General features: G+C 45.4%; 1 protein-coding gene across 4 annotated transcripts in view; it reads left to right on the top strand.

Moving 5' to 3' along the window:
• Nucleotides 1-14,002, top strand: part of LOC127585070 (voltage-dependent P/Q-type calcium channel subunit alpha-1A-like) — a 486,564-nt gene that overhangs the window by 316,329 nt on the left and 156,233 nt on the right. For all 4 annotated transcript variants that reach the window (XM_052042225.1, XM_052042224.1, XM_052042223.1 and 1 more), the window contains 2 exons: nucleotides 7,010-7,870; nucleotides 12,849-13,315. In XM_052042225.1, coding sequence (XP_051898185.1) covers nucleotides 7,010-7,870; nucleotides 12,849-13,315 — 1,328 coding nt within the window. The remainder of the gene's footprint in view (nucleotides 1-7,009; nucleotides 7,871-12,848; nucleotides 13,316-14,002) is intronic.

Here is a 14,002-nt window from a genome sequence, read left to right as displayed (position 1 = left end):
GGTCCCTGAGTTCAAAGGGAATGTGGGAAACAACATCCAGCAACCAGATGCTGAGCCTTTGGGATTTCTGAACAATCGGATAGCAGATTAATGGCGTTTTAGTGTATTAGGAGATACGGGGTTAAGTCACAGATCAGCCATAATGTTGTCAGATGGTGAGACAGGCAGACGGGCCTCTTGACCTCTGTCTGTTCGTGGGTTTCTATATTTTCTTCACCTCTCCCTCTCCCACCCAAAGTACTGGTCAATTAGAATTTTACTTTTCTTGGAGCATAATAGGAATAGGCCATTCAGCCCTTTAAGCCTGGTACTTTGTGAAATAAAATCATAACTAACCAAGTGGCTAATTGATTTTCCCACCTTGTTGTCAAACCTTTTGATATCTAAAAATCTGTTAATGTCAGCCAGAATATACTCAACAACTGAGTGTCCACAGACACTGAGGTAGAGAATTCGCAAGATTCACTACCCAGTGAAGAAATTCCTTCTCATCTTGATCCTACTTTTCCAACCCTTAGTACTTAACTGTCCAATCGTAAGACCATAAGATTTAGGAGCAGAATTAGGCCATTCGGCCCATCGAGTCTGCTCCGCCATTCAATCATGGCCGATATTTTCAACCCCATTCTCCCGTCTTCTCCCCGTAACCCTTAACCCTCTTACCAGTCAGGAACCTATCAATCTCTGCCTTAATACACCCAATGACTTGGCCTCCACAGTCATCTGTGGCAACGAATTCCACAGATTCTCCACCCTCTGGCTGAAAAAAATTCTTTCTCATCTCAATTTTAAAGGGACGTCCCTTTATTCTGAGACTGTGCCCCTGGATCCTAGATTCTCCTACCAATAGAAACAGCCTCAGAGTATCTCCCCTGGTACCGTCTCTAGAATTTCAGGTTTTTCAGTGGGGTCCACACTCTTCTAAGTTTCTGTAGATATAAGCCCAACTTCCTTAATTTATTTGAACTAAAGTAATTAAATCAATCTGGAATTAAAAGCTACTATCAGTAAAGTTGTCCATGAATCTACCAAATTGTCATTATAACAGATATGGTTTGCTGATGTCTTTCAGGGAAGTAAACTCTCAATCTTTCTGGTCTATGTAATAGAGTCACAGAGCACGGAAACAGGCCCTTCAGCCCAACTCATCCATACTGACCAAGATGCCCATCCAAACTAGTCCCCCTTGCCAGCACTTGGCCCATAACCTTCTAAACCTTTTCTATCCATGTACCTGTCCAAACGTCTTTTAAAAGTTGTTATTGTACCTGCCTCAACCACTTCCTCTGGCAGCTCATTCCACATACGTACCACCCTCTGGGCAAAAAAGTTGCCCCTCAAGTTCCTATTAAATCTTTCTCCTCTCAGCTTAAGCCTCTGCCGTCTAGTTCTTGATTCACCAACCCTGGGAAAAAAGACTGTGTCATTCACCCTGTCTATGCCTCATATGTGACTCCATGCCCTGTGCCTTCTGAAATGGCCAAGCAAGCCTCTCCATTATATCCAGGGCACTTAAGGGCTCAACGGTAAATTCTGGTGTTGCTCATATTTTGGGAATATCTTACTGCTTCGATCAATAACATGTTCCTCAGCTTTGTTGTTTGGCATTTGGAGTATATCCCATGTCTAGAATCCAGAATTATTCAAACTTGATTTGATTTATCATTTGATTAGGTCATAAAAGTTATCTGAAAGAAGTGTCTTTTACAATTTCTGTACACTATTTACAATCAGGCTTTAACTCCATTGTGTAACTTGACAGACAAAGTATCCTTTGCCAATTGTCCATAACTGGGTAGATTTCAAACCGCAACACAATTTGCCTGAAATCAGGCAAGGATTGAGGTATTTCAAACACTCAACTCAAGTCATGTTCCCATAGGCAGAGAAATTCATCCTCACTCGAAACCACTAAGCATGCATTATGCAGTGGTGCCTGTGCCTTGTATTCAGGTTCTGAAATTTGCCCCCATTCTGCTTCATGGAATGGAATCGCAGAAACAGAGTACGATGTGTACTCTCTACTCTACCGTGTGTTTAGCACCAGCAACTGAAGACAAATTTTTAGGTGATTGTGTAGGAAGCAGGCCCCGGATCAGATTAAACCCCTGAGCAGCTCCCTCCTTATTGCGCTCATTAATGGCATTTTGAGGAAGCTCTTAAAATTAAGCTGCAATTTCTCAGCGGAAGGGCACAAAAACACACTTTCTAAACATTGTTAAATATTAGAAGATTAATTTTCTAAAGAACTGACTGGCACACGCCAATGAAACAGGTTTGATTCTTAAATTAAACTACTGTTCTTTAAAATTTGGCAACTTACAGGTTTGCTTTTCCGTGATAAACCTATTTCAACTACATTGATCAACCGGGACTGAGAAGAATGAGAGGGGACCTCATAGAAACATTTCGAATGTTGAAAGGTCTGGACAGAGTAGATGTGGCTAAGTTGTTTCCCTTGGCGGGTGAGTCCAGGACAAGAGGGCACTGTCTTAGAGTTAGAGGGTACATTTAGAACAGAGATGAGGAGAAATTTCTTTAGCCAGAGTGTCGTGGATTTATGGAATTCGTTGCCACATACAGCTGTGGAGGCCCGATCATTGGGGGTGTTTAAGGAGGAGATTGATAAGTGTCTAATTAGACAGGATATCAAGGGATATGGAGAAAAGGCCAGGAATTGGGGCTAGATGGGAATAGTTTAGCTCACGGTGAAGTGGCGGAGCAGACTCGATGGGCTGAATGGCCTACTTCTTCTCCTTTGTCTTGTGATCTTGTGTGACTCTTAAAGATAACATTGATGGCAAACTAAACAATCCTTTTCCTACAGTAAAGGGTCCAAATCTGTTCCTCAATATATGATAGCACAGTGGCTGTGTTACTGGATTAGTATCCAGAGATTGGCATTTAAATCCCATCCCAGTCACTTGGAAGTTTAAATTTAAAGTTAAATGCTAAAATAAATCTGGAATGAGTGGCTGATACCCATAATGGTGAACATGAAACTCCCAAATCCATTAGCGGGGAGGTAAATAATGTCAGTGTCCTGTCCCAGGCCAACACCTCCATCACTGAGGCTCAACCAGCACCATTGTGTGAGCCATGTTGTCTGGGTGCCCAATGCCAGACTTCTGAAATAAGCTCGCTCCTCTGAGCTCTGTCACAGCAAGGGATTTCCAGGAGGAAATAGAAAGTGCTTCAAAGACATTCTCAGAGTCAGCTTGCAAAAATGTGAGATCCTTACTGACTCACGGTTAAGAATGGAGAAGGAGCATCCAGGAATGTCTGGAATCCCTCCAACAGGAGCATGGGAAGGCCACACATAAACAGTGGACGGGGCACATAGCATTTCGAACAAGCCGTCCACCCTGTCAATCACCTCCTGCTCCAGCTGAGGCAGTCTGCAGGTCCCACGCAGGATGCTCCATCCATCTCAGAACCCACCGAACTGGGGTGGAAGCAAGTCATCCTCGAACACCAGAGGCTCCCTAAGAGGAAGGAGGCTGAGAAACTATTGGATTATTGCCAATGGCAGGACACTGACATTGTTTGCCTCCCTGCTAATGGATTTGGGAGTTTCATGTTCACCATTACAAGTATCAGCCACTCATTCCAGATTTATTTTAGCATTTAACTTTAAATTTCCAAGTGACTGGGATGGGATTTAAACCCCAATCTCTGGATACTGATCCAGTAACACAACCGCTGTGCTATCATACGTTGAGGAACAGATCAGGACCCTTTACTGTAGGAAAAGATTGTTTAATCTGATATCAATGCTATCTTTAAGAGTCCCAGTTGATCAGTGTTTTTGAAATAGGTTTATCACGGAAAAGCAAACCTGTAAGTTGCCAAATTTTGAAGAACAGTAATTTAATTTAAGAATCAAACCTGTTTCATTGGCGTGTGCCAGTCAGTTCTTTAGAAAATTAATCTTCTAATATTTAACAATGTTTAGAAAGTGTGTTTCTCTGGAAGGTGAGGAGGAAGCGTCGGCTTTACAGCCATTGAGCCTTCCCTGCTGCTCAATAATATTATGGCTGACTGATCTTTGGCCTCAGCTCCACTTCCTGCCTGCTCCCAGAGTGCTTGGACCTATCTCAGCCTGGAACATATTCAGTGTCCCAGCACTCATAACTCACCAAAGGTTCACGACCCTTTATCCTGACACCCTACCCCCTTTCCCTTGATTTCCCCACAAAGAGAAACAGCTTCACAACATTCACTACATCAAGCCTCCTAAATGTTCTGCACACTTCAATGACATCCCCTCTCATTCTTTTAAACTCCAGGCAATATGATCCTCATTTCTTCAATCTTTTCTCATAAGACAGCTCCTTCATCCCGGGAATCAATCCAGTGAACCCTTTCTGCACTGCTTTCAAGTCTATTCTTCCTTAAATAAGAAGTCCAAAACTGCAAGTGTGAGCTCACCAAACTCCCAAAACGTGGCAAGACAACCTGCTTTTCCCGATTTTTTTACTCCATCCCTTTTGCACATTCCAGTTGCCTTTGTAGTTATTTCCTGTTCTTGCATTCTTTGTGTTTCCTGTACGTGGAGATCAAGATGCCTTTGAAAGCCAACATTCATCTTTTCACTTTTAAATAATATTCTGCTTTTCTCTACTTACAACCAATATAGATAACCTCACGTCTCCCCACATTATACTCCAACTGCCAAATGCTTCCTTTCTCACTTAACCTGTCTAACTATTCTTCAGTGAAGAAAATCTCTCTGTATCTGGTCTGGTGTATGTGTTGTTACGTACCAGCAACAATAGAAACACACCAAGTCATGTACATGTGTTAAAGACTACTTTATTAATAACTACCTGCGATAATAAGAAAGGTAAAGACATCAGATATCAAACATAACCCCAAAACTAAATTCAAAGTGTGTGTGTGGCAAATTGCCAAACCCCAAGTCTAGGAATAGTTCTCAAAGTTCAGTTCAGCAAATCTTCAGGTGAAATGTGAGCAAAGGCTTTTGTTAAACCACTGTTGACTGAAGAGAAAATGTAGAGAGAATGTAGAGAGAAATTACGAAATCCACATGTTCCACGATGGAACCCATATGACACCTCAATCACTGAAGATCTCCACTGCTTTGTTTCGAAGTATCTGCCACCCTGAAAGGCATTCTATACGTGGCCACCCCCAGAAATACGTTTCCCACTACAGATTAACGACAAAGTGGACTCCACTCGTTTGCTCCAAAAATCCATACATGGATTGTATGTGACAGACACAGCTATTGTTCTTCATCCATCAATACAGAGACCAGTCTCTCTCTCTCTCTCTCTTCCTTCCTTCGACTCTCTTCTCGACTCATTTCAACTCTCTGAGCAAAACCGTCAGCATGTTGTTATCTTCTTGCTGTCTTGAGGACACCACACACACACACTACTACTCTACTGTCTAGGTGCTTTAAAGGGACTTTCACCAAATAGCAACCTGGCTCGTAACAGTGTGTCTCTAGACCCACCAATATAGGTCACTCTTAACTACCTCCTTACTTCAAGACCACTCACAAGGTGTGAAAACCACCTTAGAATAAATAATTGGAGATTAATGCAGCCAAACTGATCAAATAGAAGGGCACAGATAAAAAATTGAAATTAAATTTTCACTCAAAGCTATGGTCAAAGTGGATGGCACTGAAGGACTCAGAGGCAACACGTCTTTGGAGGGAGCAGGGTTTGAAATAAAGTGATGCAGACATTTTTTTCAAAGGAGGTTTATTCAGTGATTACAACGTCCCATCATTACAATACTACTGTATTCCACGATTCACACTATTTACAGTCAATAGTTTCAAATTATAACACGGTCATCTCTATCTAGAACGCACTCAGGCCCCTGTGGTGCCCACCGGTCCTGGAAAGCCCCCAGTGTACCCCTGGATACCGCAGGTTCCTTCACCTGAGACACACGGACATGGACATAACCCCGGAAGAGGGGCAGGCAATCAGCTCGGGCAGAACCCTCGATTGCCCACCCCCTGGACTCATGAATAGACACTTTGGCCAGCCCCAATGGTGCAGACTTTGGGGTCAGTGGGTGAAGCTACGTCGCTCTATACTGACCTTGAGGAAAACCACGTGCAATGAACCAGTGATTGCTGTGACATGGATTTCTTTTTTCCTTACTCCTGCCACTGTGACACACCTCAGTTCTGGTGGATCCTGACACCAGCAGCTGTGACAGCATCATAAAACATAGAACATTACAGCACAGTACAGGCCCTTCGGCCCACAATGTTGTGCTGACATTTTATCCTGCTCTGAGATCTACCTAACCCTTCCCTCCCACATCACCCCCCACCACTGTTTAAGTAACAAATCACATTGAAGAAATTCTCACAAACAGTGAAACAGAAAGCAAAAAGTACAACATTTAATTAAATTTTTAAACGTGATACTAAATAAAGATCGGAATATACACATGTGATTTTACCAGTGTCAAGCTATCACAAATGAACTTCCTAAAACTTTTAAATAAAAATATCCCTTCAAACTTCTCAAATGAGAGTTAGATAATCCACTGATGTACATTGAGTTTGGGAAGATCAGAGAGTCTGCTACCACTAATTGTGGTTTAGTGCATCACTTAAAACTTCACTTAGACCCCATGTGAGAAAGTGTAAGATTTTCAGGGTATTCTACGGGGGGCTGAAATTTCTGCCAATTTCACTGATTCCCTTGCTAAGGTGGGGTAGGCTACAAGTAAAGGAATCCCTATGGTTGCTGTGGGATCGTGGACAGCGACTTAAGGACCTCCACATTAAACCACACGTGTGGAAATCCCAAAGCTACTGTTAGTTTCACTTTCATTGTGATACTTTCATTGCCGTTGCTACTGGAAGGTCCTAGAGAAAACTGGTTGACTCCTATAACCTCCTAGGCTTATTTGTAACGTTGCTACAGGCAGGGAGGGCTTGGTTACTAGGGGGCAATCTGATTGTGGGTCCTGCTGTGTGCAGGCAACCTGATAACATCTGGTTTCTTTTCAGGAAGGAACAGCAGAAGAACCAGAAGCACGGGAAGACGGTGTGGGAGCAGCGGATGAACGAGATGAGGAAGCAGAACCTGATGACCAGTCGGGAAGCCATTTACAACGAGCTGGACCCCGATGAGAGGTGGAAAATGGCCTACTCCATGAACATCCGCCGGGACATGAAAACCCACCTGGACCGGCCTTTGGTGGTCGATCCTCAGGAGAACAGGAACAACAACACCAACAAGACCCGGCCTTCGGAACCCACGGTGGACCAGCGCAGCAGTCAACAGAGGGCAGAGGAGTTTCTGAGGAAACAGGCGCGTTACCACGACCCCAACAAAGACAGGACTCTGGAGAGGGAGGTGGCGGTGGTGGAGCAGGGCGAGAGGACTAGGAGGTACCACAGCAACAGCAAGGAAGGGGATTCGAACCGAGATGGGGTGCCGAGGGACATGGAGTACCGGGGGAGGGAGCAGGAGGGCAACCAGGAGAGGGGCGTGAGGGATGGCGATTGCGAGAGGAGCCAAGCCGGTGAGCCCACGCACAGGCGGCACCAGCACAGGCAAGGGGGGAGCAAGGAAGGGAGGAGAGCCGACGGTGACAGGGAGCGGCGCCACAAGGCGCACCGGCGCAGCGCGGAAGCCCACGATGCCGGCGGGGCGGAGGATGGAGTCAAAGGCGAGAGGCGCTCGAAGCACCGGGAGGGCACCCGGGGCAGCAAGGAGGGCAAAGGGGGTGCAGACGGTGAGCACCCAGAAGGCGCGGAGAAGCGACGGAGGAACCGCCATGCTCAATCCACGTACGACAACGACGGGAAGAAAGAGAGGGAGGAAAAAGATCCAGCGTCAAAGGAGAGGAGGCACAAACGAAAGAAGTATGTAAAGTTTTAAAGTAATTTAGCAAAGTTGTGTGACTGCTTTTGAGGTTAGAAATTTATCCTCAGTCACTCAGTGCTTCTGAGGTTGGGTTCCATTGGAGTGAATGTTGCTGCTTACATTGTGCATTGAGGACAAAGCACTGTAGCATAGCGGTTAGCGTAACGCTTTACAGCGCCAGCGACCCAGGTCCAATTCCCACCACTGTCTGTAAGGAGTTTGTATGTTCTCCCCGTGTCTGCGTGGGTTTCCTCCGGTTTCCTCCCACATTCCAAAGACGTACGGGTTAGGAAGTTGTGGGCACGCTATGTTGGCACCAAAAGCGTGGTGACACTTGCGGGCTGCCTCCAGAACACTCTATGGAAAAGGTGCGCTGTGTGTTTCGATGTACATGTGACTAATAAAGATATCTTATCTAGAGCCACTGATAAACCTCTGGTCTCTCTAACCAATGCAATACAAACATACAAATTAGGACCAGGCCATTCAGCACCATGAGATGAGATATCTTTATTAGTCACGTGTACATCGCAACACACAGTGAAATGCATCTTTTGCGTAGAGTGTTCTGGGGGCAGCCCGCAAGTGTCGCCACGCTTCCGGCACCAACATAGCATGCCTACAACTTCCTAACCCGTACATCCTTGGAATGTGGGAGGAAACTGGAGCACCCGGAGGAAACCCAAGCCTGCTCTATACTACCCTGGTGTGCATCCTGTCTTCGAGAGGCAGCAGTCGTTGGTGTAAAACAAAACACCAAAGTGTTCCAGTTCACCAGTTTATATCATTCCAGCTCAACTGGCAATTGTTCTCGACCTTGAGTCAGGAAGCTGTGGGTTCAAGTTCCAGTATCACTATCTAGGCTGACACACTGCTGCAGTGCTGGGAGTGCTGCCTTTTGTATGGGATTTTAAACAAAGGCCCTGACTGCCTTTTACTCAGCAGATCAGGCGGCATCTGTAGAGAGGGAGAGAGAGAGGGGGGAGAGAGAGAAACCCAAGTTAAAGTCCAAGGTCAATGGCACTTCACTAGATCATCAATATGAAACGTTCTCCCTCTGTGCCTGACCTATTTACAGCACTTTCTGTTTTTACTTCAGATTTCCAGCATCTGCAGTTTATTGCTTTCAGTTCCACCCCCGGCTAGTTCTGAATGTAACTCACTCTCCTCCACAGACACTGCCTGACCTGCTGAGTTTCCTCTTTCGTTCAGATTTCGAGCAGCTGCTGTGCATCTGAATTCCAGCACGTTTGCCTTTTGTTTCCTTGCTCCTCTGTTCTGGCTCTGCTTCCACCTCCTCCACACGGATTAGTCACCAATAACAAGCCTTCACCACCCTCTCTCAGTCAGCACCACCACAGCTTGTGTCATTCAGTCCCTCTTGGTCTCCACCCTGTCACAGATATTCTCATCATTTTTCCCAACTTAAAACATTTCTGTTTCCTAAATGTTTCCAGTTCTGAGGAAGGCCATCAATGTGAAACGTTAACTGTTTCCCTTTCCTCCTGCCTGACCTCCTCAGTGTTAACAGCACTTTTTGTTTTTATTTCAGATTTACCACATGCTTTCTTTTGTGGGATGGCAAATCCTGTTCAATAATCCAGTCACAAACAAAAACAAAGTATTGCATTTCTTTAGCACCTTTGCAACCTCAAGTAGTCCTTAAGTGCTCTCAAGTTGCTGTTGCGATTTAGGAAACAAGGGAACTAAATTTCGCAGTGTGAGATTCCAGAAGCCGCAAAATAAATGACATCATTCATCTGTTCTGTTGCTTGATGTACGCCACGTCAAAAGAGGACTTACTTTTCTAGAGGCTGCATGCAATGGGAATGTTATAGCCAGTATGAGTGGAAATGATTCAACACACAAAGTGCTGGAGGAACTCAGCAGGTCAGGCAGCATCTATGGAGAGAAATGGACGGTCGACATTTCGGGTTGAGGGCCTTCATCTGGACTCCACAGATTTCCCTCCACGGATGCTGCCTGACCCACTGAGATCCTCCAGCGCTTTGTGTGTTGCTCCAGATTCCAGCATCTGCAGTCTCTTGTGTCTCCAGAGTGGATATGATTGGCTAATTCCTCCGTCAATTAAACCTGGTGCCCACATTGCTGTAAGTAACTCAAACTGATTTTACACACGAGATTAATGTGGAAATATCCCCAACTCACTGCAGTTTTTTAGAACGATTACCCTGCTTTTATAAGAGATTGTGTATTTCCCGTACTCCTTAAATAGATTTAGTTTCCTGAGTAAATTTCCTTTGGTGAACAACTGAGTGTCAGCTGTGGGCAGCAGACTCTGGAATGTAGCAGGGATCAGCAGCAGGCCAGAATGGCCTGAGGTGTCAAAGTGAGAGGGACTGTGACCCCTAATTCATGGTCGAAGCGGTCAGGCCTCACATGTCAGGTTATATACAAGGTGCAGAAGGACTGAAATCTCAGTGACAGAAAAAATATCCTGACTGGTTGCGTCATGGTCTGATACAGCAATTTGAATGTGCAGGAACGTAAGAAGCTGCAGAGAGCAGTGGACTCTGCCCAATACATCACAGGCACATCCCTCCCCACCATCGGTAGTATCCACAGGAGGTGCTGCCTCAAGAAGGCAACATCCATTGTCAAAAATCCCCACCATCCGGGCCATGCCATCTTCTCGCAACTACCATCAGGCAGGAAGTACAGAAGCCTGAAGTCCCACACCACCAGGTTCATGAACAGCTACTTCCCTTCAACCATTCGGTTCTTGAACCAACCGGCAAAGCCCCAATCACCACTACAGTTTAGCAACAATATGACCACTCTGATCATTTTGCACTAAAATGGACTTTGTTCTTTTTTGTTCTAATGTGTTTTTTTCTTATAAAAATTATGTATAATTTATGTTTAATTTGTGTTTTTCTTGTGAATGCTGCTTATGCTATGTGCCTGTGATGCTGCTGCAAGTAAGTTTTTCATTGCACCTGTGCAAACATGTACTTGCGTATATGACAGTAAACTCGAATTTGACTTTGACTTTGAATACAGTGTGAGCATTGGCCCTTTAAATAAAGATGGAGACTCAAGAGACAACAGATGCTGGAATTTAGAGCTAAAATCGATCTGCCTGACCCACTGAGTTCCTGCAGCAGCTCATTGTTGGCTCTTTAAGTAAGATGGTTTCAGGGAAGCAGGATTGGTAAAGGCCAGTTGTCCTGTGCGTAGTTAAGAACTGTTGCTTTTCTGATGAGTGAGGTTGAAAATCTCACTGTGGATGAATTTTCCATCACCACTGATACCATTTGGGGGATTTTTACACCATACAAAAAGTATTAGAAAGAACAAAAAAATCGCAGTGAGATTTCTCGATGGGCACATACACATCCAGAGATCTGTGCAAAATTGCTCTGCTCTGGGTTAACCCAATTTCCAACAATGCGGCACCACTTTTGTTTGGAGTCATGTGAATGAATTTCTAGTCCTCTGTTCTTATTTGGGTCAGTGCAAGGTTGAACAAACTTGGATTGTTTGAGTCATAGAGCCATACAGCACAGAAACAGGCCCTTCGGCCCAACTCGTCCATGCTGACTGTGTTGCCAGCGAGTTACTACCATCTGCCCGCGTTTGGCCCATGGCCCTCTAAACCCCTCCTACCCATGTACTTATCTAGAGGGCTTTTAAATGTTGCTAATGTGTCCGCCTCAACCACTATTTCTGGCAGCTCATTCCAAATACGCACCACCCTTTGCGTGAAGAAGCCGCCCTGACGTCCCTTTTAAATCTCTCACCTCTGATCTTAAACCTGTGCCCTCTTGTTTTTAGCACCTTCTCCCTGGGAAAAAGACTACAATATGTGCTTTCACCCTGTCTATGCCCCTCATGATCTTATATACATCGATCAGGTCACCCCTCAATCTCCTACGTTCCAGGGAATAATGTCCTAGTCTACACAACCTCTCCTTGTAACTCAGGCCCCCAAGTCCAGGCAACATCCTGATAAATCTTTTCTGCATTGTTTCTAGTTTAATAACATCTTTCCTATAACAGGGTGACCAAAACTGTAAACTATACTCTAGTTGCAGCCACACCAATGTCTTGTAGAACTGCAACATAACTTCCCAGCTCCTGTACTCAGTGCCCTGACTGATGAAGGCCAGCATGCTAAACATTTTCTTCACCACCCTATCTACCTGTGATGACGCTTTCAGTGAACGATGCACTTACATTCCTAGGTCCCGCTGTTCCTTAAAACTCCCCGGGCCCCTACCATTCACTGTATAAGTCCTACCCTGATTTGATCTCCCAAAATGCAATACCTCACACTTAACTGAATTGAAAGCCATTTGCCAGTCCTCAGCCCACGTACCTGGCTGATCAAGATCCCCCTGTTGGACATCCCCCGCTGTTAGAGGTGGGACAAACTTGGATTGTTGTCTCTGGAGTGTCAGAAGCCGAGGGGAGACCTGAAAGAGGTTCATAAAATTATGAGAGGCATAAATAGAGTAGATAGCTGGTAACTATAAGGAGAGGTTGGGCAAACTTGGATTTTTTCTCTGGAGCATCGGGGGCTGAGAGGCGAACTGATAGAAGTACATAAAGTTAAAAGAGGCACGGATAGGTTAGATAGAGTCTTTTTCCCAGGGTCGAAATGTCTAATACTAGAAGCAAGAGGGGGAAAGTTTAAAGGAGATGTGTGGGGCAGGTTTTTTACACAGAGAGTGGTTGGTGCCTGGAACAGGCTGCCTGGGATGGTGGTGGAAGCAGACACAAGAGCGGCATTTAAGAGGCACTTAGACAGACACGTGAATATGCGGGGAATGGAGGGATGTGGATCATGTGCAGGCAGATGGGATTAGTTTAATTTGGCATCGTGTCGGTGCAGACATTGTGGGCCGAAGGGCCTGTTCCTGTGCTGTTCTATGTTCTCTGTTCAAACTCTTTATGACATGTTCTGCCTAATGCTTTCCTGCTTTGATTTGCAATTCCATGTTATTGTTAAAGGGAGAGCCAAGGGAATGCTCCTCCTGCTCCTGGGGGCCCAGCCTTGTCCACCACACGGCCGGTACAGCAGGACCTCAGCAGGCAGAATGGACAGCACGCCGAAGACATCGACAACCTCCGGAACAGCAAGCTGGCAACGCAACCTGCCAATCCCAGGAACGCCAACAATCCCAGGGATGCAGCCAATCCCGCCAACCCATCCAACCCCTCCAGTCTTCATAACCCTGGAAAAATGGCAAACCACACTAACCCTCCTAATCCCAGTAACCCCTCCAATCCCCTCAATACAGCCAATCGTAAGGCCCCCACTACCACCCCCGGGAATCCAACCAATCCTGGCAACCCCAAGAACCCGGAGAATAACCTCATCCTGACCAACCCAACCAATCCCAACAATCCGGCAAAAACCGTCCAGAAGCCCGATCACACAACTGTAAATATTCCGTTTGCAGATCCCACTCTACAAGGTAAAGCTGTTGGTACTGGGGGTGAATGCAGTAAAACTCCGGTAACCCGGCATCCGATGGTTCAGAATTCCCGATGGTTCAGCATCCGGGGCACTCGTTAGTCTAGAGTGCGGGATGGGAATCTGTGGACTGTGAGTGGAGTGTGTAACTGGAGCTGGATGCCAAGAAAGCAGCTGGGACTGGGATCAGGGTTGGGAATGTTGAAGGTCAATGTCAAACAGACAAGCTGAAATTTACAAACTCAAACACACAGGGAGGTTTCCCACTCCCTTTAAACTCAACGGATCCAGTGGACAATTTATTGCAGTACTACATATATCAAACAAAGTGAAATAAAAGTGTGTTTTGGTATAAATAGGAGTAATGTCCACTAATCCTGAAAATCTGCTAGTCCTGTACCACAAGAGACCTGAGGGTGCTGGATTATTGGACTTCTACTGTGTAACATTATTTGGCATAGTTAAGAAAGGAAGTGCTACTGTTACACAAGATGTTGGCAGGACTCTTTTCTCTGGAGCGTCAGAGGCTGAGGGGAGATCTGATAGAAGTTTATAAAATTATGAAAGGCATGGGTAGGGTAGACAGGAGGAATCTTTCTCCCAGGGTAGAAATGTCAAATACCCGAGGACGTGCATTTAAGCTGAGAGGGGGAAAGTTTAAAGGAGACGCGTGGGGCAAGTTTTTTTA

Source organism: Pristis pectinata, chromosome 31 (genome assembly GCF_009764475.1).
Source record: "Pristis pectinata isolate sPriPec2 chromosome 31, sPriPec2.1.pri, whole genome shotgun sequence".
Classification (NCBI taxonomy): Eukaryota; Metazoa; Chordata; class Chondrichthyes; order Rhinopristiformes; family Pristidae; genus Pristis; species Pristis pectinata.
This window is presented reverse-complemented; position numbering and strand designations above follow the sequence as displayed.